The sequence below is a fragment of the Halichoerus grypus genome, chromosome 6 (assembly GCF_964656455.1).
Source record: "Halichoerus grypus chromosome 6, mHalGry1.hap1.1, whole genome shotgun sequence".
NCBI classification, from domain to species: Eukaryota; Metazoa; Chordata; class Mammalia; order Carnivora; family Phocidae; genus Halichoerus; species Halichoerus grypus.
In genome coordinates, this window is record NC_135717.1 from 17,778,759 (window position 1) to 17,804,796 (window position 26,038).

The 26,038-nt window shown below is 51.0% G+C and overlaps 1 protein-coding gene across 6 annotated transcripts in view; it reads left to right on the top strand.

The window, feature by feature from the left end:
• Positions 1-24,106, top strand: part of XPO6 (exportin 6) — a 101,970-nt gene extending 77,864 nt beyond the window's left edge. For 4 of the 6 annotated variants that reach the window (XM_078074657.1, XM_078074659.1, XM_078074658.1 and 1 more), the window contains 13 exons: positions 1,302-1,461; positions 4,996-5,088; positions 7,701-7,845; positions 9,184-9,330; positions 10,181-10,370; positions 14,902-15,057; positions 16,105-16,219; positions 16,398-16,569; positions 18,014-18,175; positions 20,386-20,484; positions 20,662-20,892; positions 21,501-21,753; positions 23,409-24,106. In XM_078074657.1, coding sequence (XP_077930783.1) covers positions 1,302-1,461; positions 4,996-5,088; positions 7,701-7,845; positions 9,184-9,330; positions 10,181-10,370; positions 14,902-15,057; positions 16,105-16,219; positions 16,398-16,569; positions 18,014-18,175; positions 20,386-20,484; positions 20,662-20,892; positions 21,501-21,753; positions 23,409-23,479 — 1,994 coding nt within the window. In that variant the 3' untranslated portion in view covers positions 23,480-24,106. The remainder of the gene's footprint in view (positions 1-1,301; positions 1,462-4,995; positions 5,089-7,700; positions 7,846-9,183; positions 9,331-10,180; positions 10,371-14,901; positions 15,058-16,104; positions 16,220-16,397; positions 16,570-18,013; positions 18,176-20,385; positions 20,485-20,661; positions 20,893-21,500; positions 21,754-23,408) is intronic. The other 2 variants (XM_078074660.1, XM_036066384.2) reach the window with 1 other exon arrangement.
• Positions 24,107-26,038: the final 1,932 nt, after the last annotated feature.

A 26,038-nucleotide genomic window follows, 5' to 3' on the forward strand; every position in this document is an offset into this window, starting at 1 on the left:
GGCACCTTGCTTAAGGGGAGCTGTGTGCTTAGGTCCGGGTTCTAGGAAGATGCTTGTGGAACGCCGCGGGAGGAGGGTTGCCTTTAGCTAGTTCGTCTCCTAACAGAGAGGAAACTCCTGAGGTGGCAGTGGGAGGGGGCTGGTGGTATTGCAGGTGCCCCGCAGGCAGGGGTCGGGGTCTCCCTCCCTCCGACTGGGTGAGGGCGGAGGACTTTATAGACGCAGAGCGAGCTCTCTCGGCACAGCGGTTCTCACTTTCTTTTGTGGACCTTTGTGAAGAGGAGGGGTCCACAGGGCAAGGAGGTGGCTGAATTGCAGATGTTTTTGTCCTTCACCTTTGCATCCTCATCACTCAGCATGAAGAAATTATATTGAAAAGAAAGCTTCAGGCCTTAGAAAATCACACGCTCTTTGTTATATATCATTATTACAAGCACTGAATGATGCTTTATAGTTTACAGGGTTTCGTATGCATTCTAACTGCCCTTAAACTAGTGAATTTGATGGGGAGCATTATTTTCCATTTTAAAGATAAGGACCTGAGACTCAGAAGGGCTGGCTGAGGCCCAGAGCCAGCAGGCAACAGGGCACATGAGTCTTCTGAATCCAGGCCCTGTGCCTTTATTCCAGACTGTACTTGGGACCTTCTGGGGTGTGGAGTGCTGACCACACCCTGTTCTTTGAAGAGAGGTGAATCCTGCCTGTCGGCCCGTGGAGATTGCATTCTGTGACAGGGCCATGTGTAGAAAGCGAGCAGGTTTGCAGTTGTAGAGGCTTAGCCTGGGACACCAGTTCTGCCCCAGAAATATGACCCACATTGGGCAAGTGACTGGGCCGCCCTGCGTGTGTTTCCTTGGGTGTAAAATTGGTGGTGTCACTACCTCTGGGTCAAGAGGAATCACATCAGGTGCTCCATCCGAGGTTTGGGTGGAGACAGGCCCTGCTGTCCTGGCTTGTTACTGGGAAACAGCCTGTGGGTTGCTGTGTTTCACATTGTTTTTGTTTTTAAGATTGATTTATTTTAGAGAGAGAGAGAGTGTGTGCGAGTTTGCACACGTGCGGTGGGGGGAGGAACAGAGGGAGAGGGAGAAAGAGAATCTCAAGCAGACTCCCTGCCGAACGCGGAGCCTGATGACCCCGAGATCATGACCTGAGCTGAAATCAAGAGTCCAGGGCTTAACCCGACTGCACCACCCAGGCGCCCCTCGGCAGTTGGTTAGCTTGCCTGGATGAGCTGTTGCCGGTGTGGTACCTACGGCCCCTTCTGCCCGTGGGAAACCGTTGGCGGTGTTCTGTTTCAGGACACAGGCTGAACATCACTGCGGAGAACGACTGCCGGCGACTGCACTGCTCCCTGAGAGACCTGAGCTCCCTCCTGCAGGCCGTGGGCCGGCTGGCCGAGTACTTCATCGGAGACGTGTTTGCGGCGCGGTTCAGCGACGCCCTCACGGTCGTGGAGAGGTAGGCGGCGTTCCCGTCGTGGCGCCCTTCCTCCCTCAGAGCCCAGTCATTCCTTCTTGTGTGCGGGCGGCATGTTGCCAGGCTCAAGGTGCATATGGAGCAGCCACGTAACCTCTGCGAACTTCAGGTCTGTTGTCTGTAACATGGAGGGGACCTGGTGTCTTGTAGCTTTTTGTGAGAATTAATGAGAGGAAGCACTTAGTACAGTGCCTGGCATGTAGCAGACAACACACATGAGCTGTTACTTCGTCGAAGATCGGGTCTGTAGACAAAAAGACAGGACTTGCCTCAGAAGAAACCAGGTGAGGTCAGTCGTACGTCTCTACCCACAGGGTAAAGAGACAGTCGGAAAGGCCTGGTAGTCGAAGGACAGACAAAGTCAGTTGGCCTCTTCCAAGTAGGCAGCCAAATGCCAGAGGTGGGATTTTTCCCAGTCCTGTTAAGGTCCTGAGGAGTTAACGCTGACCCGAGAAGTGGTTCCCAGCCTCTCCGCCAGCAGCCTTCATTCCTTACCCCTCCCCTTGGGGCCCTCCTCGGGTTTATAGCTGTATTTGTTACGGACCACTTCCCACTACCCAGGCCTCCCTGCTTCCCTCTCAGGAACTCGTATGCTTAAAAAGTCAGATGCTCGGCAGATGAATGGATAAAGAAGATGTGACACACACACACACACACAGGAATATTAGCCGTCAAAAAGAATGAAATCTTGCCATTTTCAATGATGTGGATAGAATTAGAGAGTATTATGCTAAGTGAAATAAGTCAGAGAAAGACAATGTACGATCTCACTTATGTGGAATTTAAGAAACAAAACTGATGAACATAGGGCAAGGGAAGGAAAAATAAGATGAAAACAGAGAGGGAGGCAAACTATAAGAGACTCTCCTTTTTTTTTTTTAAAGATTTTATTTATTTGACAGAGGGAGACACAGCAAGAGAGGGAACACAAGCAGGGGGAGTGGGAGAGGGAAAAGCAGGCTTCCTGCAGAGCAGGGAGCCCGATGCGGGGCTCGATCCCAGGACCCTGGGATCATGACCTGAGCCGAAGGCAGACGCTTAACAACTGAGCCACCCAGGCGCCCCCCATAAGAGACTCTTAACTCTAGGAAACAAACTAAGGGTTGCTGGAGGGAAGGTGGGTGGGAGGATTGGGTAACTGGCTGATGGACATTAAGGAGGGCACTTGATGTAATGAGCACTGGGTGTTACATGCAACTGATAAATCACTTAATTCTACCCCTGAAACTAATGATATACTGTATGTTAACTAAATTGAATTTAAATAAGAAATTAAAAAAAAAAAGTCAGATGCTTCAAATATGATAGGAGGTTCAGATTGTTTCAAGGTAACTGGTGGATTGATTAGATCAAAACTGGGTGGATGTGGGTCCAGCCCAAAGTTGGGACACCGGACTCTTTCACTGGCCCAGTAGCCAAATCATTGGTAACACACTGAGCGAAACCAAGCCCCAAGCCTAGTGACTTGCACACCAAAGTTTTTTTTAACTGTTACTCTTAGCTTAAAAGCAGAGATAACTAAGAGTTTTCAAGTAAATCTTTAAAAGCCAGATTAATAATAATAATAAAAGCATGTGGTAGTAGGAAATTTTCAAAAGTGGTTTTGCACATTTTATTTCATGCTTTACTTTGAGGGACGGGATGGTCATGTTATCTGTGAGCAAACTGTGGGCCAGAGATGGTGAGTGCCTTGCTTCAGGTCACACTGTTCACAAGAGGGAACACGTGGATTGTAACCAGTTTCCTGAGTCCACCTGCTGTGCTCTTTCCGGACCACAGAGCTTCTGCCTCCAGCGTCCTTCTTCCTCTCCTTCCTGGCGGGGCCTGTTGCCGCTGATGGTTTCTTCCTGTCTGAAATCCATATTTTTTCAGACTTCAGAGTCCCTGCATCGGTATTTTCTAGGTCCTTATATGTACATCTTTCTGCACTGCTTGGGTTTGCAGGCCCAGTACTTAAAGATACTTTGCTATTTTGTCTTCCTTTAGAATAAAGTGTGAGAGAAGGCTCCTTGTTATGGCTACGTGATCTTCATAGTCAGTGTGATGAGCTGGCTTTTCACTTACAGGTTACACACAAGCCTACTACTGAAAGTGCTAAATGTAGAAATGGTAAGACACATTTAGCAGGCCATTTTTAGCGTGGAACAGCACTAAAGGCTGCTGTAGACGTGAAGTCGAACATGGTGTGAATCTACTCACAGGAGGTACAGAGACTTGTCAGAGCCTGAGAGAAAGGGCAGTGGCGGGGCCAGGCTTGGGGCTGGGGGGATGGAGTTGTTCCTCAGCAGGTACAGATACTGAGTTTTATAGGCTGAAAGGGTAAAGCGCCGCTGAAGTGTACTCTGACTGGGCACAGAACAGAGAGCAGTTTAGAGAATTACATGCCGGGTGCACGTGTGTGCATCGCTTATGTCATCATGCTGGCCCCTTCCAGAACTTCCCGCTTGAGAGCCCTTGGCTCTTTGACCCTCATTTTCCGACTGCTCCCTAACCCTGCATGCTTTGGGACTCAAGCTTGTGGTTTTCTAGGGAAGTCCTGCTTTCTGCTCCCTTCAGAGAGGAGCAGTTTTCAGAGTGTGGTCCAGATTTCCAGGCTCCTCCCCGTGAGCACAGTCAGTCTGTGGGGTTGGACCAGGGAGCTTGCAGGGTAACAAGCTCCCCAGTGGGTTCTTCGGCTGGGTGAAGCTTGAGAAGCTCTGCACTGGGGCACCGCGGGAGAAGAATGCCCGCTGTCTTCCCTGGCGTCCGCCTCAGACCTGCTCCGTTAGAGAGCTTCTTTACAGAGCAGGCACAGACAGAACTTTGCCGGGCCTCCAGCTTCTTCCTTTTGCCCAGAAAGGAACGTTCGTCTCTAATGAAAGAGGCGTTTTCCATTTCCCCATGGAGCTGGCTCTCAGTTACTGGATTGAAGGCTTGTTTGTATGCAGTGAGCCCTTGGGCAGCCAGTGGGCTCAGCAACTTGCTTCTGAAAGGATTGTGCTTGAAGTTAAAAACCCTTCAATTTGTTCTAAAAGCTTTTACTTCATTCCCTGCCCCTTCCTCAGATATTTTAACAGGAACATTTTTTAATCTTCAGAAAAGTTGGAAAAATTGTAGAGCGAACACCCATATATACCCATCACTTAGATTCTGCAGTGACCACTTTCTATATTTTCTTTATCATATAGCTATCCATCTGAAACATTTACTTTTTCTCAAATTTTTCATTGTAAAATACACAACATAAAATACTTCCATCTTAACTACTTTTATGGTGTATATTATACTCTACCTGTTAGATATTTATTTTGTGTTCAAAATTTTTTGGCTCTGTAAGTCATGCTTTAGTTAGTATCTTTGTATAAATCTTTATGCACATCTCAGATTAGATCTTTGGGATAAAGTTGAAGGTCTGGTCTTGATTCTTGTTTAGATGGAAACATGTCTGTCCTCAGGACCTTTGTTGGTACCTTGTCCATTTTGTCTGTTTTAGTCCATAAGCTGAGTGTTTCCTCTTACCAATTTCTTTGCCAACAGGTTGGTCAAAGTCACTCTGTATGGATCTCAGATAAAATTGTACAACATTGAAACTGCTGTGCCGTCAGTACTGAAACCTGATCTCATCGATGTGTAAGTACGGAGTGGGCTGCTGGTGCATTCTCGGGAAAGGCCGAGTCCTCCAGTTTATAAATCAGTTTATAGATACAAAGGAGCAGTGGTGGTTGCCATGAAGAGGAAAATGACTCCCTCCTCCAAACCTGGAAGAGAGGATTGCCTGGGGGCGGGGGGTTGGAGTAAGTGGAACGCATCAGGCGGGTGAGAGCTGGGAGCAGAGGGTGTATGGAGCGGGCATTTCAGGAGGGAAGAGCAGGAGGAACTGAGACACAGATGTGTCGCACGGTCCCGCAGTCAGGGAGGCGGTGAGCGGTTTGTGCGGTGGGAGAGGGGGCGGAAAGGCATGGGAGGACTACGGTGGGAACAACTCGAGTGCCCTAAGCCTTATCCTGTAGGCCAGTGACTGAAGCTGTGGCGTACGGAGAATGCCTCGGAGATTCTGACTACAGCAGGATGGCCTGAGGCTCCTCGGGTGTTTACGTGTGACCCAGGAACTGGGGTGATTTTGAAGGACATTCAGGGACCACACTTGGAGAAGCTTTTGGGACAGTGGAGAGCCATTAGGAAAGTGACTGTGGAAGGGCTAAAGGAATGGGGAGTGGAGATGGGGCCATGTCCCAGCGATCACACTGCCCAGAAGGCTTGCTCTAGACCAGAGCAGGGGTGGGCAGACTAGGGCCTGTCCCACATCCGGCCCACTGCCAGCTTTAGTAAATGAAGATTTCCTGGAACACAGCCCTGCCCGTTCATTTACGTACCACCTGTGACCGCTTTCATGCCGCAGGGGCAGCATCAAGTATCTGGGACGGAGAGAGTATGTATGGCCTGCACAGCCTAAAGTATTTACACCCTGGTGTTTGCAGAAAAAGTCTGCTGACCCCTGTGCTAGCTAGTTCTTGAGCTGCAAATTAGGTAAATGATAGTCTTATTTACTATAGTGGTTTAGGTTGGTTTTTTTTTTTTGAGAGTGTGTGTGTACGCGTGTATATATATAGCTTTCCTTTTTGAGAATTTAGAGAAAGCTGTGAAGCTTCTGCCGAGAAGAATGCTAATTTGCTCATAAACATATAACATCTTGCACACAATTTCAGGAAGTTTCAGAACCCCTTCTCAGCCTTACGGAGCTCTGTGAATTCAATAGAGTGACTGAAATTCCTAGACCCCGAAGCCACACTTTGATGTCCTTTTTCTTAATTTTGGTACTCAAAGCTTGAAGGGTAAAACGATCAATGCATTCTAAATACAAAATAACAAACTAACTGCTTGGTCACTATGAATTACCAGCATTTTCTTACTTTAAGGTACTTAATACCTTTGCTTACCTTACCTTCTTATCTTGAAAAAGTTACCACCTATAGAAAAGGGGAAAAAATAGAATGAACACCCTTACACTCTCAAACTAGATTCATCAATTATAAATATTTTCCCCATTGGCTTTTGTTTTCTTTTTGTATACACATGTGAAACCACACTTTTAAAAATTTTTTAGGTGAACTGTTTGAAAGTAAATTGCAGACAACATGTCACTTCACCTATAAACCCTTCAGCATGTTTCTCTAGGAACAAGGTCATCCTCCTTCATAACCACAATACCATTATCACCACTCAAAGACTTTCATGGATACAGTAATATCTAGCAATTTTTAAAAGATTTTATTTATTTATTTGAGATAGCGAGCACACATGAGTGGAGGGAGAGGGAGAGAATCTCAAGCAGACTGCACTGTGCTGGGCTGGATCTCGTGACTCTGAGACCATGACCTGAGCCGAAACCAGGAGTTGGGATGCTCAACTGACTGAGCCACCCAGGTGCCCCAATATGTAGCATTTTTAAGGGGTGTGTGTGTGTGTGTGTGTGTGTGTGTATGTATGTATAAAATATTTTCCATACTCAGATTTTCCCAGTCATCTCAGAAATGTCCTTTATATCTTTTTTTTTTAATCCAAGGCCTAACTAATCATGAATCATGTATTACATTTACCTTCTGTAATCTAGACCAGCTCCCCAGATTGTGCATGTTGGTGGGGGGCAGGGGAGAGAGGGAGAGAAGAAAAGAAGAGAGGAAAAGAGAAACTGAATTTTTGGAGATTTAGACCTTATTTTTTTAAAGAAGATCTTAAAAAATCTGGATTTGTCTAGTTGTTTTTGTACTGTATGAGATTGATGTTTAACATTTTTAGTAAGAACAGTAGATAGGTGGCAATGTGTTGTTCTTGTATCATATCTGGAGGCACTTGAGGTCAGTTTGCCCTCCTGAGTTGATGCTCAGTTTGATTTCCACGTGGTGTCAGCCTGAATCCTAGCTCTGTCCCCTAAAAGGTCCTAGGAGCAGTGAGACCCCAGAAAGAATGCTCCCCTGAGGACCCAGGCTCTTGGTTTCTAAAGTGCATTCTCCATCAAAAGGAGCCACAGCTCCTTAGAGGGCTGACTGTCTCCTGTGTTAGAGGCAGTGGTGGTAAGGTTTAGATGATGAGTTTTCAGTTTCAGGTCCTACCTGAGCAAGTAAATGATTTCTGCACCATCACCTGTGTCTTAGAACAGTAAATGCACTGGGTGGAATTCTTCCTTCAATGCTAATATATTTTGACCTTGACCTTTAAAGTCGCATCTTCTCTCCCCTTCGCAGGCACGCTCAGTCCCTGGCTGCTCTGCAGGCTTACTCTCACTGGCTAGCACAGTATTGCAGTGAAGCTCATCGGCAGAACACACAGCAGTTTGTTACGCTCATCTCCACCACCATGGATGCAGTCACACCTCTGATCAGCACCAAGGTCCTGGAACAGCAGGCGTTGCACTTTGTAGCTGACTCTTTGTCCTTCTGTTCCTATACCCACTTACTATAGAATCAAAATCTTGCTTGGTATTCGACCCTTAATTCTCACCGCTGTGAGAGAACCATGTGTCATTCCAAATGTTCCTTTTGAATTGTGGGCCACATAAATTCAAACATAACTTTATTTTTTTAGCCAAGTCCCACATGAGTATATGCTCATTGTGAAAATGTAAAATACCATTCAAATTTATAGACCAAAAAGTTGTGATACTCTTTAGTCCCCTTCTCCAAAACACTGCTATTCTGTAGTGGGGATGTTTTATAATTTTCCTCTTGATGGAAGTCAGTTCTTGGTGTGTATATCCCTGTAGGATGGATTCCGGGAAGTGGATTTGCTGGGTCAAAGGTGTATCCAAGTAAATTTGTAGGTTCTAGTCAGTTGTCCTTTGAGAAGACTACCAATTTATATTATATGGCATATAGATGTTTGTCTTTTTGTAGTTTTAGTCACACATAGCATTCTGTCCATTTTTGTTGAGTTTGTTATAAATGAGTTACAATGTCCCATGATGGGGATTTATATAATTTATAATTTACCTAGCCATTGCTGGACTTTAAAGTTGCCTCTGTTTGAAAAAAAGTTATCCTAGATAATTCTGAAATGCATGTACTCCTGAAGTTAGCTTTATCCTTTTGGGTGATTTTCTTAGAGTAAGTGATAAGATTAAAGGTTAGGGAGTTTGTGGTTCTAGGAAATTCTAATAATGTTCCTTTCCAAAATAATTCTGCATGCCCATGACTCTTTGGTGTGCTTTTTTTCACCAGTCTTACCAGCATTAGGTCCTATCTATAAAGAGTTTTCTCTTTTGCTAACTTGAAAAGGACAGATGGTCCTCGAACCAGGGTTTTGATTGGCATGCCGAGGGGAGGAAGCAGGAGAGCCTGGCATGACTGGTGGGGTGCAGGAAGGTGGGTGGAGAGAAAGACTGGCTTGGTTGGAACAAAGAGGAGTGAGATGAACAATCCTGAGTAGTTTGAATGGTATGCCAAGGAATTTGCCAAGGGATTGTAGAGCTGAGGAGTGACAGAGCCCAGATGTGTCGGTGGCTAGGGACAAGAGGAACCAGAGGGGGGCGCTTCCGGCTTGAGGTCAGGAGCCTCGACGAGGCACAGAGTTGGGTGCCTCATTGCTGGGCGTCGTCCCTGGAAGCTGCTTTGGTACAGAGCCTAGGTGGTATAATGGCTCCCGGCGCCGTATTTGGCTTGTGGCTGTCTCGTTAAAGTTCTTCTAATGGCAGCCTCCCAGGAGGGCCGACATGTTCTCTTCCGTCTCCAGGTCCAGGACAAGTTGCTGCTGTCCGCATGCCACTTACTGGTCTCCCTGGCCACCACCGTGCGGCCCGTCTTTCTGATCAGCATCCCCGCGGTGCAGAAAGTGTTCAACAGAATCACCGATGCCTCTGCTCAGCGACTTGTCGATAAGGTGAGACCCCGGGGCCACCCTGCGTCGGCCCTGGAGCTGTGTGGCTCAGACTCAGGGAGGCTGAGGAAGGGGAGGCTGGCCTTTCTGTTGCACTCAGAGTTTAGAGGCCACGCCAACGGAGACGGGTTCCTCACATGTGGCCCATAGGGCAGCCTCAGCGCTCTCTCATCAGGCCCTTCCCAGTGTGGCCGTTGCGCAGCGTGCCGATTAGGCTGCAAAAACCTCCTGCTGGGGGCACGCGGGCACTGCTGCTTAGCCGGCGACCTGGCTGGTTGTCAGAGTCCCCTTGCGTTCTTTTTGGCTTAAAACAGTCTGTTTTTGTGGTTATATTTGTTTTCTTTGGATAGAGACACTCCATCCAGACAAGGATCTTCATAAACTTCAGGAGGCTCAGGCTAGAAGTTAAAAACAAACAAAACAGAGAGGGTATCAGAGGGCAGTCAAAGCAGTTACTGGAGAGCACCTGGGACTGAGGGAGAGAGCTGCTCTTACGGCCTCGCGCTCTCAGCCCTGTTCTGAGCAGCTCCTCGGAGGGTGTGAAGGCCAGTGTCTGCGGTGTCTGTGACCTTTCCCTCTGTAACGCTTCTGGTACCCGAGTAGAGGGAAGGGGTGGCCCCAGGAAAGATTATTAGGGCTGGGCCTGGAGTGTGCTGGACCCAGACTTCAGTTTCTCTCCCCTCCTGCATTACCTTAGACTTGGACCAAAGCTCCAGGCCCAGCCTGTGAGAAAGGAGCCTGGAGGCCCGAGCTGTGTGTGTGTGTGTGTGTGTGGTGGGTGCCTAGGTCGTGTCACGTGCACTTGCGTGTTGCTCTTCGCCCTCTGACGGATGCCCGTGGGGGTCTCTTCCAGGCTCAGGTGTTGGTGTGCCGAGCCCTCTCTAACATCCTGCTGCTTCCGTGGCCGAACCTCCCCGAGAATGAGCAGCAGTGGCCTGTGCGCTCCATCAACCATGCCAACCTCATCTCTGCACTCTCGCGGGACTATCGCAACCTGAAACCCAATGCTGTCGCCCCGCAGAGGAAGATGCCACTGGATGACAGTAAGTGTCCCCCAGGCAGGGGCAGCCGGGGAGATAGGTAGGGCAGGCTCTGTCTTTCTTTGTGGCTGATGAAGTATTCACCTGTCCGTTGTCTCACGGCCGCTGGGTGGGAGAACCAGCCTTGGGTGATGGGGTCATGCTTCTCTGTGGAATTCTGTGAACACGTCAGCTGGACCTGTTTCCTGAATGTAGAACACCCCTTTTCTTAGTTAAAATAAGTAAACCATTGATGGTGCCTTCCATGGATAAAAAAATCCACAGTGACTAACTGATCCATTTCAGATACTTGTATAAGCAATCAAAGCAATTCACCTAGTCTACACATTGGGAAAAATGGATTTAAGTACTGTCTTTTGAAACTATTTTAACCTTCCTCCAAAAACATGTTTCAGAGGCTTTGAAAGAACTTGGTATCTTCACAAATGGCACTTCAAGTCTGATTGTTTACATTCAAAAGGGAGGAAAAAGATGAATCAAGAAAACTCAGTTCAAGTAGAAGGCATCAGATTTCTCTGAAAAGTCTTCCAGAAAGTACGAATTTTATAGAAATACTTAAAAAATACGGTATTTTAACACTAAGAAAATACTGGAACATTGGAAGAAGTTGTTTATAGAATGTCAACAAAAACACTTTGTGAAATGTTAGAAATAGGGGCGCCTGGGTGGCTCAGATGGTTAAGCGTCTGCCTTTGGCTCAGGTCATGATCCCAGGGTCCTGGGATCAAGCCCTGCATCAGGCTCCCTGCTCAGCGGGAAGCCTGCTTCTCCTCTCCCACTCCCCCTGCTTGTGTTCCCTCTCTCGCTGTCTCTGTCAAATAAATAAAATCTTTAAAAAAAATGTTAGAAATAGCAATAAGTACTCAACATTCTTGTTAAGGACATTATTTTTATAATCAGGAACATTAACACGTGCTCATTGTACAAAAATACTAGAATAGTATAAAGACGGGAAAAACTCTTAAATCTCTTGTTTCAGTATTTTAGGAAGTAACCATTTTAGCAATCTTGTTGTCTTCCTTTTTCTCTGTTTCAGGATCTTCTGTAGTTCTGTGGGTGCATGAGAAATGGCAGTTAGGGAGGGCACCCTGTGCGCAGGGCCCCTGCCCGGGTCTTCTCTCCGTCTCTGCATCTCTGGCCATGCCGGCACTGCCCTTTACAGTCCGGTGTTTGTCTGGTCCTGGTTCTCAGTGTTTTGCGTTCAGTCATTCACTTAATTCCCACGTGAGCCTATGCGTTAGTTGCTTTTAGATATCCTGATTTAGTCCCTGAGGAAACTAGGGTCAAACGACCTGATTTGCCCAGGGGTTACATACAGCTAGTGTGGACTCACCTTTTAGAAAGTTTAGTGGTCTTTTCTCCCTTTGTCTTACACGTGCTTATTATCAGTCAGCATAGGCTATGTGGTAACAAACAATCCCAAAAGCTTAGTGGCTTAATCCAGGAAAAGATGTATTTCTTGCTCCTGCTGTATGTTCAGCTGGGGCCAAGGGCGTTGGGGACGTCCTGCTTATTATTCTGGTCACTCGAGTCCCCAGGCTGCTGAAGGCCACCCTGCGGTCTGTGCTTACGCTGGGACGGGGGCGGGGAGGATGGTGCAGGGGCGCTCGAAGCGCTGGTCTGCGGGGGACACCTGGCCTTCAGATGTCCACTCACGTTTCACTGGCCAGAGCATAGGGGTCTGCGGCCGCAGCTTCCTGCAGAACGGGTGCCACCCTGTGTTGGAGCCACCATGTGCTGGAGTGATCTGCTGAATGGGAGCAGCCATTTCCACAGGGAATAGACTTAACAGCAGAGTTAACATCTGTGGCGTGTTCCCTGTTTGCCAGGCGCTGGGCTGAGAGCTTCCTGTACAGATGTTCATTCAGTCTTCTCTGCAGCCCGGTGAGGTTTGTCTTCTTCTCCGAGTGATAACATGAAGGCCTGGAAAGCTTTTCCCATTGCAGCTTAGTACTTTGACAAATTTTGAAACCTAAACTTAGTTGGAAGACTAAGCAAAGGAACCACTGTATATCTTACGTGAGGGTTACTTGCTAATATTTTGCCACACTTGTGTTCTCGCCCACCCCCCCCCACTTTTTGTTTTTAACAGAGCCATTTAAGTAAAGTAAGTTGCTGACACTGACACTTTATCCCTGAATTCTTTATTTTATTTTATTTTTTAAAGATTTTATTTATTTATTTCTCAGAGAGACACAGCGAGAGAGGGAACACAAGCAGGGGGAGTGGGAGAGGGAGAAGCAGGCTTCCCGCGGAGCAGAGAGCCCGATGCGGGGCTCGATCCCAGGACCCCGGGATCATGACCTGAGCCGAAGGCAGATGCCTAATGACTGAGCCACCCAAGCACCCCTATCCCTGAATTCTTAACCTTTATTTCTGAGAACAAGATGCTCTCTTATAACCCAAACACCACAAACACAACCAAGTTGTGCGACCTGGTAATGATAACGTCATTTAACACATAGATGCAGTCAGTGTTCCCAGGAGCTACCAGAGTGGCCTTTTTTGCTTCTTAAAAATGGAAGATGTAGTCTGGGATCCTATGTTCTCTTTGGTTGTCACATCTTTCCAGTCCTTTAATACAGAAAAGCATTCCTGGTTCTTGTTTTACATGACATTGACGTTTTTAAAGAGTCCAAACCCATATTCTCGTAAAATGTCCCGGAAGCTCTTCTGATTGTTTCCAGCAATTTGGCAGGAATACCACCTGGGCCGTGTTGTGTGTTTTCCGTCGCATCGCTTCTGTGTGTCCCGTTACTGGCATGCTCAGTGTGGTCACCTGCCTCAGCAGGGCCTGCTGGTCTCTCCGCTGTCAAGTGCCCCCCCCCCCGCCCCTGCCCCCGCCCTGTGGCTTGGCACGTGTAGCTTGCTCGGGATCAGAGAGAAGGCGGTGGGGTCAGGAGTCAGGCCTGGGTCTGAATGGCTCCAGATCCTGATTCTTCACCACATTGCCCCTTTGCTCTTGAAAGCACTGTTTTTAATGGTCTGGTAACAGACCACCTATCAAGTGGAAGTACCACACTTTATATCCCTGTTCTCCTATTACATATTTAGTGGTGCTTTCAGTTTCCCCTTGTACATTTCTGTGAATACATTTTGGTTCTTGTTTCAATTTCCTTACACATCAGAGGTCAGATTTTGGTCTCTTTCCCCTGTTGGCTTTTCCCGCTAAACTGCTTTCCCTGCGCCTTGTGTATCTGAGGGAAACGTCTGACCCAAGTGCAGTTCCCTGGCTCATTAGAGTCCCTGTGCTTGGGGTAGGGGTATGGGAGTGGTTCCTTCAGTGTGATGCACGTGTCTGTGGCTCACGTGCCAGTGTCCGCGTGACCAGCCGTGAAGACCAGCCTGTTGTGAGCCATTATTTTCAAATCCTTTGAGTGAGGTGGTGTTACCTATCTATCCACATTTTCAGATGAGGAACTGAGATTTAGAATCTAGTGGAGTCAGGAGTCAAACCTGATTGCATCCACCTCCGGAGCATCGATTCTTTCTGCCGTACCCTTCCCTGGAAGCTGCTTCCGCTCCCACAGAGGCTGGTGAGCGTGGAGGGCCAGGTGGAGGCCAGTTCTCAGCCCAGCTCTGGTTCTGCCCCCGGAGCTCCACCAGGGCTGAGTCTGCCAAGCGCAGGCTGCGCCATGGGGGGCTTTTGGAGGCAGCTGGGGGCAAGCTCTGTGTCTAAGGGGAGAGCCAGCTCCACCAGTGATGGGGAAGGATGGTACCTTCCCTATGCTGAACCTTCCGATAGTCCAGGCACTTTGCTGGAAACATTCTCAACCTTGTCTGTCCTCACAGCAGCCCTGCAAAGCTGGGGCTCTTGGCTGTCCCTGGTGTCCTGACAAGGGGCCTGCCCCGCTTGTAGAGCCGTCTGGTGCTCGTCTGTAGTTCCTCCGGGGCTCCTCGGAGCTGGGCCCTTGCCGTGTCCTCTGAGCTCCCGCCTGTTTGCCGGCCCCTGCCTCTGGTTTCTCTGGGCGCTGTGTGGAGGCATCATGTGAGCTTGCATCGGGGTCTGGTTAGGAGTAATGTGGTTAATGACACAATATCATAGAATAATATCGTACATATTGTCAGGCCCTGGGCCCTGACAGCGGCAGCAGATGTGCCGCCGGGTGCTGGTATGGATTGCCTGGCCAGCCATCTATCTGGAACTGACTGCGTGTCTCATCTGCATGTGTCCATTCTTGCCTGGGGTAGTTCCCTTGTGAGGCTTATTTTTTTATCCGTCACCTAACCGCAGGCTACACTTTTATCTTTCCCTCCCTATGGACTTGTTTCTGATGGATAGAGGCAGAAGAGAGGCAAAAACCTGAGCAGGCAGGCCACCGGAGTCCTGGCGGTAAAAAGGGAAAAATGAGAGAAAAGGATATAGGGAGAGAGAGAGATGGATAACTCAATCAAGAGAGACGGTGTTCCTTTAGCAAGACTTCTGCAGCAGTCCCCTGAATACCTGTGCAAATGTCCCCCCTTCTCGTGTGTTCCCTGTTACCCTGCTTTATCCTCAGACAAGTCCTGACATACACTGAATCTCGATTTGCAGCCAAAGTGATTATCCACCAGACACTTAGTGTCTTAGAAGACATCGTGGAGAATATCTCCGGGGAGTCCACCAAGTCCCGGCAGATCTGCTACCAGTCGCTGCAGGAATCCGTGCAGGTCTCCCTGGCCCTCTTTCCAGCTTTTATCCATCAGTCAGGTAGGAGCTGGCCGCAGGCCCCCTGGTGGCGGGAGCGGAAGAGTCCAGAGGGACTGCTGGGCTCTGTAGAGCACACCGAGCGGGCGGGCGGTACGGCCTTGAGGCTGAAGGCAGAGCGCGGGGACGGTTATGGGGAGTCTGGGGCTAAGGCCCCCCGGAACCCTCACCTGGGCCTTGCACCTGTGTCATGTGGCCTGGAGTCACTTGGGGCATCTTGCCTCATGCTCTTCTAAGTCTTTGCCTTCTCCCAGTGCGGAACGTCAGAGGATGAGGTGATGGGGTCATTGTACAGGAGAGGAAAGAGAATTTTTCCCATGGGTGCTGCTTATTTCCTTCGATGGCAAGGTGGCTTTTGCTGACATGGTTCCCGCCCTCTGTCAGTGCCACTGATAGAGGCTCTCTGACTCTCTTGATGCACGGGGCCTGGCTCTCCTGAGAGCACTTAAAGTAGTCTTGTCAGTCACGAGGGAAGTGTCGGAGCTTGCTAGTTAGCACACGTTCCCTGTACGAGATGATTGTCTAGATCTGCAAGTAGAACCAGACTAAATGTAACCAGTATTTTCTGCAATTAATCCCTTTAATGGGCCAGGGCCATGCAGCCTGAATACACCCTCATTATCCACTTTCAGCCACTTAACCCCTGACCCAAGTGCAGGGATTAGCGGTCAGAGAGAGAAATGGCAAGAGCACTCAGGTGTTGACCCAGTTGAATCATCCATCAGTGTGAGCACAAAATGATCCATCTGCAATGAGAATTCAGCATCGCTGGATGCTGGGTGGTGAAGGCAGCTGCCCCGTGACCTTCACTTCTTCTAGTGAGCCGTCGTCAGCCAGAGGTTCACGACGCCAGAGCTGTTTTCTCGGCATGTCCCTAATGGTTTCCCACTTTCCGTCGTGGGCTCTGGGGGCATTGGGGAAACTTCTTCCAGCAGGAAGCCTTCAGGCGAGATGGTAGTGCATCTTGCAAAAGGAAGGCCATCAAACCGAGGGGGCTTCCATTTATCCCTGTGTGCAACTTCTGACCATTTGCTTTGTGCCTTCATTTAGATGTGACCGATGAGATGCTGAGCTTCTTCCTCACTCTGTTTCGAGGCCTTAGAGTACAGATGGGCGTGCCTTTCACGGAGCAGATCATACAGACTTTCCTCAACATGTTTACCAGGTAACCGCAGACCTGCTGTTCGCCGTGGCTTCCAGACTCCCAAGGGAGGACTAGTGGGTCCGGGCTAAAGAGCCTGGGACTTTCTGCTCCTTTTCTTCACGTGCCATAAGCGTTGGTTTTCATGTGGGCCCCCAGAGAAACATTTCCTTGGCTACCGCATGCTTCCCCGTATCTGCAGAGAACAGTTGGCCGAGAGCATCCTCCACGAAGGCAGCACTGGATGCCGGGTGGTGGAGAAGTTCCTGAAGATCCTGCAGGTGGTGGTCCAGGAGCCTGGCCAGGTGTTCAAGCCTTTCCTCCCCAGCATCATCGCCCTGTGCATGGAGCAGGTGTATCCCATCATTGCCGAGGTACGAGGGGTTGGGCCGGTCCCGTGCTGCCTCCTGTCTGCCCTGGGGAGGGAATTAGTGAAAAAAAGGCATTGTGTTTTAAAGCTAATTTGCTAGTTGTTTTTTTTCGTAAGATATTTTTTTCCAAGAAAGAAGGCCTTTAGCTTGGTCCAGTCTTTTTATATTGGTTGAATTAATCAGAACTAGTCTAGTGAAAGCATAGCAAGGTTGGTTGGTGAGTAAGAGCCATCTGCCATGGCAAACAATTTATAATTTTAGGTGAATATACGGTTTTCTCCAGTGAACATTGTAACAAATGTACTTTCCTAGTAAGAACTTCCACTGATCTCAAGGATATAAGGCTAGTTCTTGGAACCGTGCAAAGGTTTTATTGTTAAAGGAACGCTTTTCGTCCTTAGAAAACAGACGTTCAGCGTGACAAGATCCAGAATAAGTGTGGATTTAACTACATTTTATGTGATAGTTAAATAAGAGCTAACCTTTTTAAGTGTCCTAACTAAGGCTTAAATAAGTAAGTTGCTTTGCATCATTAAACACATTTGGGTCCTGTAAGGATTCCTGCCATGGGAGCTCGTGCCCTCTGGTCCCAATTTAATTTAGTCAAGACTGAATTAAATATATCTGGGCCTTACAGTTTTGAATTCTCCAGAGACATCTGGAATACTGTAACCTGGCATGCCCTCCAGTGACTTGGAGATTTTCAGTTCAGTTAGAAAATACTGCTGAGCCTGCCTCCCTCCCCCCCCTTCCCCGAATCCTGCAGCCAGTGACAGAGGAGACAGGCCCAGGGAGCAGTTAGCCCCTCACGCTGCCTCCCCCTGGAGGTCTTCTGCCGTTGCTTTCTGTGGCTCTAGGTGCTCTTTAAACTCCTGCTCCATAGAGGGCAGAACTGCTTTTAAAGCTTCTTACTTGTTTTGCGTAATAAGATCAACAGGTTAGCTGGGACAGCCTTTTTTATCCTGGGAAAAGGATCATGACCAAGAAGATGTGACAGGTCACATCAGCTGCTTTCTAAATAGGAAACGCATATTCCTAATTGTTCTGCCATTTGGTAGCCTTTTTTTCCTGCCTGAGAGGGCTGAGTGCTTCTGTCAGAAAAAGGGCCCCTCGGAGTGCCTGGCTGGCTCAGTCGGTAGAATGTGACTCGTGATCTCGGGGTTGTGAGTTCAAGCCCCACGGTGGGTGTAGAGATTACATAAAAATAAAATCTTTAAGAAAAATTTTGTTAAAGAAAAGAAGAATAAAGGGCCCTTGGCCCTGGCCTGGGCATTGTGTCTCTGCGGAAGTACGCCTGGTTTGAACTGCCGGCCCGAGGGCGACTTGACCGGACGAGAGTGTGGGTGGGACACCGACACTCTGCTTGCTGGTAGCAGGCATCGTTTAGGTCCCTCTGTTGCTCTGAGCCACAGGAAGGGCAGGTGTGAGGGTCTGTGTGTCTCCGCAGCGCCCCTCCCCTGATGTGAAGGCTGAGCTGTTTGAGCTCCTTTTCCGGACGCTCCATCACAACTGGAGGTACTTCTTCAAGTCCACTGTCCTGGCCAGTGTGCAGAGGGGGATTGCTGAGGAGCAGATGGAGAATGAGCCTCAGTTCAGTGCCATCATGCAGGTAACGTGCAGCAAGAGCCCGTGAGGCTGCCACATGATCCCAGGACGGAGAGCCTCATTCTGGACACCACCTGGGTCCCTCAGCTGTCTGTCCCTTGGTTTGCTTCCCTGGCATACGGGGAGGCCACGTAGTCTCTGGTCAGAGCTCAGTACTGCCTCTTAGTATCTAGGAAGTTAGTTAAGTTCTTGGGGGTTCAGTCTCTTCATCTGTAAAGTGGGGAGAATGCTGCCTATTTCGTGGGTCGAGGGTGAGGCTGACTGGGTTAGCTTCTGCCCAGCTGCTGACGCATGGAGGTGCTGGGTAAATATCTCTCTGTATGCCTTGTAGCGGCACGCCCCCAGTGTGAGGGGCTGCAGCACGTGGAGGCCCCCTTAACTGGAAGCTGAGTGGAGTCTCTTGGGGAGGGGCCCAGGGATTGCATCTTGTAAAGATCGTTCTGGCTCGTACCATCCTGGGAGAGCGCTGCCCTGTGAGCGGACGCCCTGGGGGGCTGACCGCACCCTGCCGTAGGGGCCGCGGCGCCTCCCCTTGCTGAGGGTGCCCGGGCTGCCTTGTGGCTACTGTCCACTGCTGTCCTTCCACACTTCATGGTAGAACTTTTTATTCTGAGCCCAGGTCCAAGTAGAGGGTTTCCTTTTTGTTTGTTTATTTTTGTTTCCAGTGCAAGTTTTTCTCCTCGGGGTAGCCAGAGGGATTCTGCCTTCCTCCCTTGAGCTCTGCGTCAGCACGCACACGTGCAGTCCCTGTGCGGAGATGCTTCTCTGGATGAGCACACGCCCTGCCCCTGGCCTCTCGCTGCCCTTCTGTCCCCAGCGCGGCCTTGGGTGTGGAATATTCAGTGTTTGCTCTCCTACCCCCCACGTCAACCTTGCTTTTAAGCTTTCTTGGGCAGATGGGTACCTGGCCCTCTACTAGGCTGGTGAAAGCCACTTTGGAAAACAGCTTCACGGTTTGGCAGTTTCTTATAAAGTTGAGCATGTAGTTACTACCCGACGAACCACTTGTAAGCATTTTACCTAAGCTAAATGGAAACATATTCATGCCACATGTCCACAGGTGTTTATAGTGGCTTTTTTCATAATTGCCCAATCTGGAAATAATCCAGATATGCATCAGCTGGTGAATGGATAAACCAAGACATATGTATATAAGGTACTGCTACTTGACAGTAAAAAGGAACATATTCTGACACTGAGACCAACGTAAATGACTTCCAAATGGTTATGCTGGGTGAGAAGCCAGACCCCAAGGGCTCCAGACCGTATGATTTCCACTCCATCATGTAACGTTCTGGAAAAGGCAAAAACAGAGGGACAGAGAAGGGGTAGGGGGAGAAAACTGACTGCAAAGGGGACACGAGGGACCTTTTTGGGGAGATGGAAGTGTTGTGTGTCTTGATTGTCATGGTGGTTAGATGACCGTGTGTTGGTCAGAATTACACAAGGGTGAACCCCAAAAGGGTGAGTTTTACTCAGTGTCACACTTGAGTAAACCCAACTTAAAAAAATAAAACCATCGGGCATCATGGAGATCCCATTGCTGCATCAGGCATTATGAGACCCCTCATAGCTCAGGGGCCCGGGGACAGAAGGACAGAGCAGGCAGCAGCTTGTTGGGAGTGGGGGCTTGCACATCACTGGCTTGGGGTTTTTTGGCAGGGGAGGGGTGTTACTTTTTGCTTTAGCACTTGTAACTTTGACAGCCCAGAAACTGCAAAGGAGTTTAAAAATTTGCTGTTGCTTAGCCCCAAGGCAGAGGCAGCCAGTTTGAAGGAGCCTCCCAGGATTTGTGGTTTGTAAGAGTTGGGATGCCAGGGAGAGGGTATGTGGCTGGCAGAGGGTGAGGGGTTGGTTCGAGGGGAGGCAGGAGGCAGGCTTCAGTCTGCTGGGTTTGCTGAGGTTTTGACTAGAGTCACTTGACTAGCTTCTCGCTTCAAAGGCGGAATCCATGAAGGGATCCAGAGGTTTATTACAAAAGGTCAAGGTGAGACCCACATGTGAAGTGAGGCCCAGTGGGGAGGACTTCAGAGCTGACCAGAACATTCTAAGATCTGACCAGAAGACTCAAGGCCGTGGATACCCTCATCCTGCCATGGACATGAGGAACCACTTGCAGAGTGCTGGTTCTTTTGGTGTGGGGTGGGGGCCCTAGGAGGGCCAGGTCTGAGGTGCTTTAAATGCTGCTCATAACATAGTGGTCTTATTCCCTAGGCTTTTGGACAGTCCTTTCTCCAGCCTGACATCCACCTATTTAAACAAAATCTCTTCTACTTGGAAACTCTCAACACCAAGCAGAAGCTCTACCACAAGGTCAGCGCCCCCTCTCAGAAAGGGTCCCTCCTCCGAGGCGTCAGTGGGGTGGGCGGAGTGCCACCCTTCTGGGGCAGCAGCTGGGGCGCGTGGCAGGAAGTGGGCTGGGATGCGGACGGGCCCCGGGGGCGGAGTGAGCCCTCATGCCATCGCTCACCCTGGCCTCTCTGTCTGCAGAAGATCTTCCGGACCACCATGCTGTTTCAGTTTGTGAACGTGCTGCTGCAGGTCCTGGTTCACAAGTCCCACGACCTTCTGCAGGAGGAGATCGGCATTGCCATTTACAACATGGCTTCTGTGGACTTTGATGGCTTCTTTGCAGCCTTCCTCCCAGAGTTTCTGACCAGCTGTGATGGCGTGGATGCCAACCAGAAAAATGTGCTGGGGCGGAATTTCAAGATGGATCGGGTGAGGAGAGAGAGGCCAGGCTACGGGGAGGGCAGGCGTGGGCTCTCACCCTGGCACCTGCTCAGGGAGGAAGGGGCAGGCCACTTCTGTGTGTGGTCTGTGCCCGCTAGTGGCTCCTGAACAACTTGGTGCTGTGGCTGGACGCGGGGGGTCCCGCCTCCCCACGGTGGGGGCTCCTACAGCCAGCGTGTTCTTCGTCTTAGCCGTCGGGCCCCAGCCCCGGCCCCAGCAGTCCGTCTGATTGCCTCTGCACCCCATCGAGCACACCCATCCCCCTGGGCGCAGTCATCGTTTCCTCCCGGGTCCTGAGCCACTATAGCCCAAACTTGCAGATAGTCTGGGAAGACTGGCGCTCAAGAGCCACGTCTCTGAGTCCCCCCAGGGTTAGGGATGGGCCCCTGGGCTCTGCCCGGGCCTCCTGGTTCAGCGTGGGCTGACCTGCTGTCTGCCCAGGGAACGTGGCGGGAATGGGGTGGGGACTGGGGTGGTGAAGGCGCTGGATGCACACACAGCCATTGTGGCCGGTGCGTCTGGGTCCCATGGCCCCCAGCTTCTCCTGTCCCGGGGTGTCCTGTCTGGACACTCACCTGCCCCCTTTCCTCTCTCAGCCGTTAGGTCTCTGCACTTGCCTGCTAGGCCCTTCTTGGAACTCTTCCCGTGGAACGAGTCCGTTTCATCCTTCACCGCCTGACACGCGGCAGAATGAAACCTTTCTCCCTCATCCTCGTGGTGTCCCTGCCTTGCCTCCCGCGCTGGAGCAGCCGGCCCGCAGTCCCACTTCCATGTGCAGACCTACACAGGGCTCTTGCTGGAGCAAACTCTGCTCATTCCTTGTTTATCTCATCTGTGATATGCATCACGGTAGTTTTCTCTTAGACTCACTCAGTTCCTGTTTACCTTTGTCTTGGACTCCTCCTTTCCCTGTTTTCCTTTGTCTTGGAATGTATCTTTCCCCGGGATCTGTCTTGTCTTCTCCTGAGCTTCTGGAAGCTCACTTCAGCCACTTGGGTAGTGTTCCTTCCTGTTCCTTGAGGCCAAGTCCTAATATTTAACCCTCAGTTTCTAATGATGTCCTTATCAGCCAATGTCTTGATTGAGAAAGCAGTGGCCTACCAAATCTAGTTCTGCATCTGTGCACCTGGGGGGCTTATTAAATATACAGAAACGTACTCTTGTGTCCCCCCCCTCCCCCAGGACATTTGAATTTGGCATTTGGGAGCCACTGATTTAAAAGACACCCCTTTGGTTTGTTTTCTGGAGGATGAAATAAGTAAACAAACCTGCGCCTTCATTCATCTGTTTACCGTGTACCTGACACTGGCTGGCTCTTGGGCCCTGTGTGGGGTGTTGGGGCTCCAGTCCCTCTCCCCGCCTTCAAAGGAGCCTTGCTGGGAAGACAGGCAGCATCGCCCTCTGTGGATGACACTGGGCCAAGCACTTCACATGCCCCGGCTCTTGGAAGCCTTCCAACAACCTTCCGAAGTGTAGGTCCTGTTACTAATCCCATTTCACAGATGAGCCGAGGCCCAGCAAGCTCAGCTGGGAGTTGGCAGTTAGGGAACTTGGGAATGCTAGAGCCAGGAAGCAGGATTCCTGGCTGGTTGCCGGGGCCGAGCCAGCGTGCACGGCCCACACGCGGGGTGAGCCAAGGGCACTTGGAGAGTGCGGAGCAGAGGTGCCCGCCTCGCCAGCTGGGGCCTCTTTGGCAGAGGCAGGCTTTGAGGTGAGTTTGAAGAGGAGAGAAGGTTAGCCAGGTGAAGGGCGGGTGGGCCGAGGCGCACCGCAGAGCCCTGCCAGCGGGCTTCCAGAAGGTACTGCCGTGGCACCGCCAGCCACGTGGGGTCCCACTGGCTCCGTGGCAGGCACCGTTGATGTTACTCTACATTTGGACCTGCAGTATGGCACCCAGTGATCCCAGTCTAAGCACGAGGAGGCGGACCTCGGGTGGTCTCGCTGGGTTATGGTAGAGTTGGGGGTTCCAGCTGCAAGGGGTCCTCTCCATTGGTGTCTGCGGCCTGTGGGCTCCTGTGGGGGTGTCCCTCCTGATCGGGAGGGCCTGCCCGGAGCCCGGGGTGGGGGAGGAGTCTATGGCTACGGCTCGGCCGGCTGGGGTGAAGGAGAGGTGTGCGTTGGCAGACATACCTGTGTTCACGAGCGAGTCCAGTCTGGATCCCCTTCCCTTCTTTCCGTGGGACCTGGGGCAAGTTTCAGAATCTCTCTGTGCTTCACTTTCTTCACCCTTCACACGGGGGCACTAATGAAACCTGCCCCGCGGGCTCGTGGTGAAGGTGGAGTGACTTAGCATCTGGATTGCTTGGGGCAGGGGCTGGCCTGTGGTGGGCTCCCACAGGGCCTTGGCTGGCACGTGGTGCATGATGGGGGTAGGTATTCTGACTATCATAAAGCTTTTGCAGAGCTCTGAGGCCCACCCCAGGATCGAAGTAGCTCGGGTGGGGTTGGGGGGTGATTTGGGGCGTTGGGTGGGGCTGGGCTGCAGCTGTGCCCCTGCCTTCCAGGACCTGCCCTCGTTCACCCAGAACGTGCACAGGCTGGTCAACGACCTGCGTTACTACAGACTCTGCAATGACAGCCTGCCCCCCGGCACCGTGAAGCTCTAGCACGGCCTGCTTACCGCCAGGGGACGCGAGCTCCGGCTGTCACCCGCCTCCCCTCCGCCCTCTGCCACGGACGGCACCCGGACAGGCCTCGGCCGCTCCCTGGATTCTCGCACCCTGGACAGCGGTGCCTGCCCCCCGCCCCTCTCCACGCTCCTCTTCTGCTGCCCACCCAGCCGAGCGGGCTGCAGGGTGCATCTTAGCACTGGTTGGAGTGCCCAGGGCATCGGGAGCAGGCGGAGGGTCGTGCGACCAGGTTCCAGGGAGGCCCCAGGGAATCCTGCGGGCTGGTCCGCGCCGTGCCCGCGGACGTCAGCCACGAGGCAGAAACGCCAAGGACCGCTCATGACAGTGCCACCTTCTCACCATTCCGCCCCCGGCCCAGCCGGCCCCGGAGAGACTTGGTGCTGGAACTGTTTTGGCACTTCTGTCAAGCCTCTCCTGCCCTCCCCTCTGATTGCCTTGAAGTCTCTGCTCTTCGTCAGAGATTTGCAGACTTGTGGGTTTTTTTGTTCTTGTTTTCTCATCATTCCATTGTGATACTAAGAAACTAAGACGCTTAATGAAAAAATAAAATGCTTATGTTGTTGTTATATAAACCCTAGTCAGGGAGCGTCTTTCCACTCAGCCCCCCCGCCCCAGCCATGTGCAGGTGGAGGGCCGTCCTGGTGGGGAGCAGGGCAGCGAGGTCGGGGCCTGCGGCGGGGCCCCGGGACAGCACCGCAGAGGAGGGCCAGCTTGGGCGGGGTCTCCTAGACAGCCGCTCCGTTAGGCTGCGGGAAGACACGGGGCCCCAGGCTCACCGGGCGTTGCGGGTGGGTGTGGAGCCCAGGTGCGGTCTGCCACCCCTCCTCCTAGAGAATGGATCCTTCCCGAGACCCAGCCAGGCATTGCCCGTCGGTGGACCGAAGTCTCGCTGGAGGTCAGCAGCCGGGTAGAGGGCTGAGTGGGTGGCGGGTGTGAGAGGAGAGGTTGTGCAGGAGAGGGCAGTCGGGGCTCAGTGGTGAGATGTCTGAGAGCTGGGCCTGGTCAGCCATTCGTGTGTGGCAGTGGTGCTTGTCCTGAGGTTGCTGGGATGACGCATCGGCAGCTCCTCCTGCCTTAAGGGTCCCGGTGACCAGACTGACAGGACTAGGCTAGATTCTTCTGTTTTGTTTTAAGATTTTATTTTTAAGTGATCTCTACGCCCAACGTGGGGCTCAAACCTACAACGCTGAGATCAAAAGTCGCACGCTCCACTGACTGAGCCAGCCAGGCACCCCTGGATGAGGCTAGATTGTCATGTGGAATCCCAGCCCTGGCCGGAAGAGGCTTGCTCACCTGCAGTGAGGGTGGCCACTGGCTCGGTGGTAGAACTGGAGAGGAAGGAGTTGGGGGGCTGATGGCTTCTGCTTCTGAGGCCTTTATTAGCATCACTGTGGGGGGCTGGGGGGGCAGGGGTACCTGGGCCGTGTGTGCGTGCGCGTGTCAATCACAGCCTCCCAGCTGCAGCTAGACCCACTTGAGAGTTCGGAGAAGAGGAAATTGAAACTCCAGTCGCTCTTTTGCAGAAAGGAATTAACATCCAATTATTCTTGGGCTATAAATACCATGTCACCTGCCTGTGTGGGAAGGCTCAAGTGTGGTCTACGCCTGAGCCGGTGAAAGGGCTTTTTGAATGCCGGCAGATGGAAGGGGCAAAGGGATGGGATCTGTCGCCTGAGAGCTGGGACAGAACTCGAGGAGGCAGGATTTGGGGTGGTAGGGGAAAGGCTGCGGGGAATAAGGTGGGCCCAGCAGTTTTGTTTCTAGACTGCTGGGCATGGCTCCAGCTGTGTGGGTTGTAGTGAGCTCCCTGTCCTTGGAGGTGTGCAAGCAGAGGCTGGGTGACCTGCAGAAAGCGTCTGCTCCCCTGGTGCTCCCCTGACTCATCCCTCTTGTCTGCAGTGTGCACCGCCCCACCCCCCTGCAGGGCCCGGCACAGAGCAGGCCTTAAGGAGTGTGGCTGGAATTGGGTGTCTTCTCAGGCCCTTGACAAACCCAGAGACTGCATTCTGAGGGAGGGGCCAGGGGGAGGCCCCAGCGAGCCTTTAGTCAGTCTTGGCCGTGGACTGACAACGCCGAGGATTTCACCAAGTGGGCCGCTTGCCCTGCCGCCTTCTGAGTGCAGGGAGGCTGTCACGATGGTCTGTCCCCATCAGTGACATCCACCCGAGGCATAGCCACTGGCTCTGGGATGGTGTCTGATGAAACACTTCCAACTTCCAACCTTTTCCTCCACTTGTCTGCCATCGGCCTCACGCCACAGAGGGTCGACTTTCTTTTCCATAGCCTTTTTTATTTCTTCCTGACTAAAACATTGTAGTGAAAAATGCAGAAAGCTAAAAAGGTCATCTAATCCTACTGCTCAGAGAAAACCACTGTTAATATTTTGGTGAATTTTCTTGCCCAAATACGTACAAACATATATATATGGTTTTGCTCTTCCTTTTCCTTTTTTTCATTGTAAAATTGAGCTCGTGTTGTTTTGCAGGCTCTTTTATTCATTATTG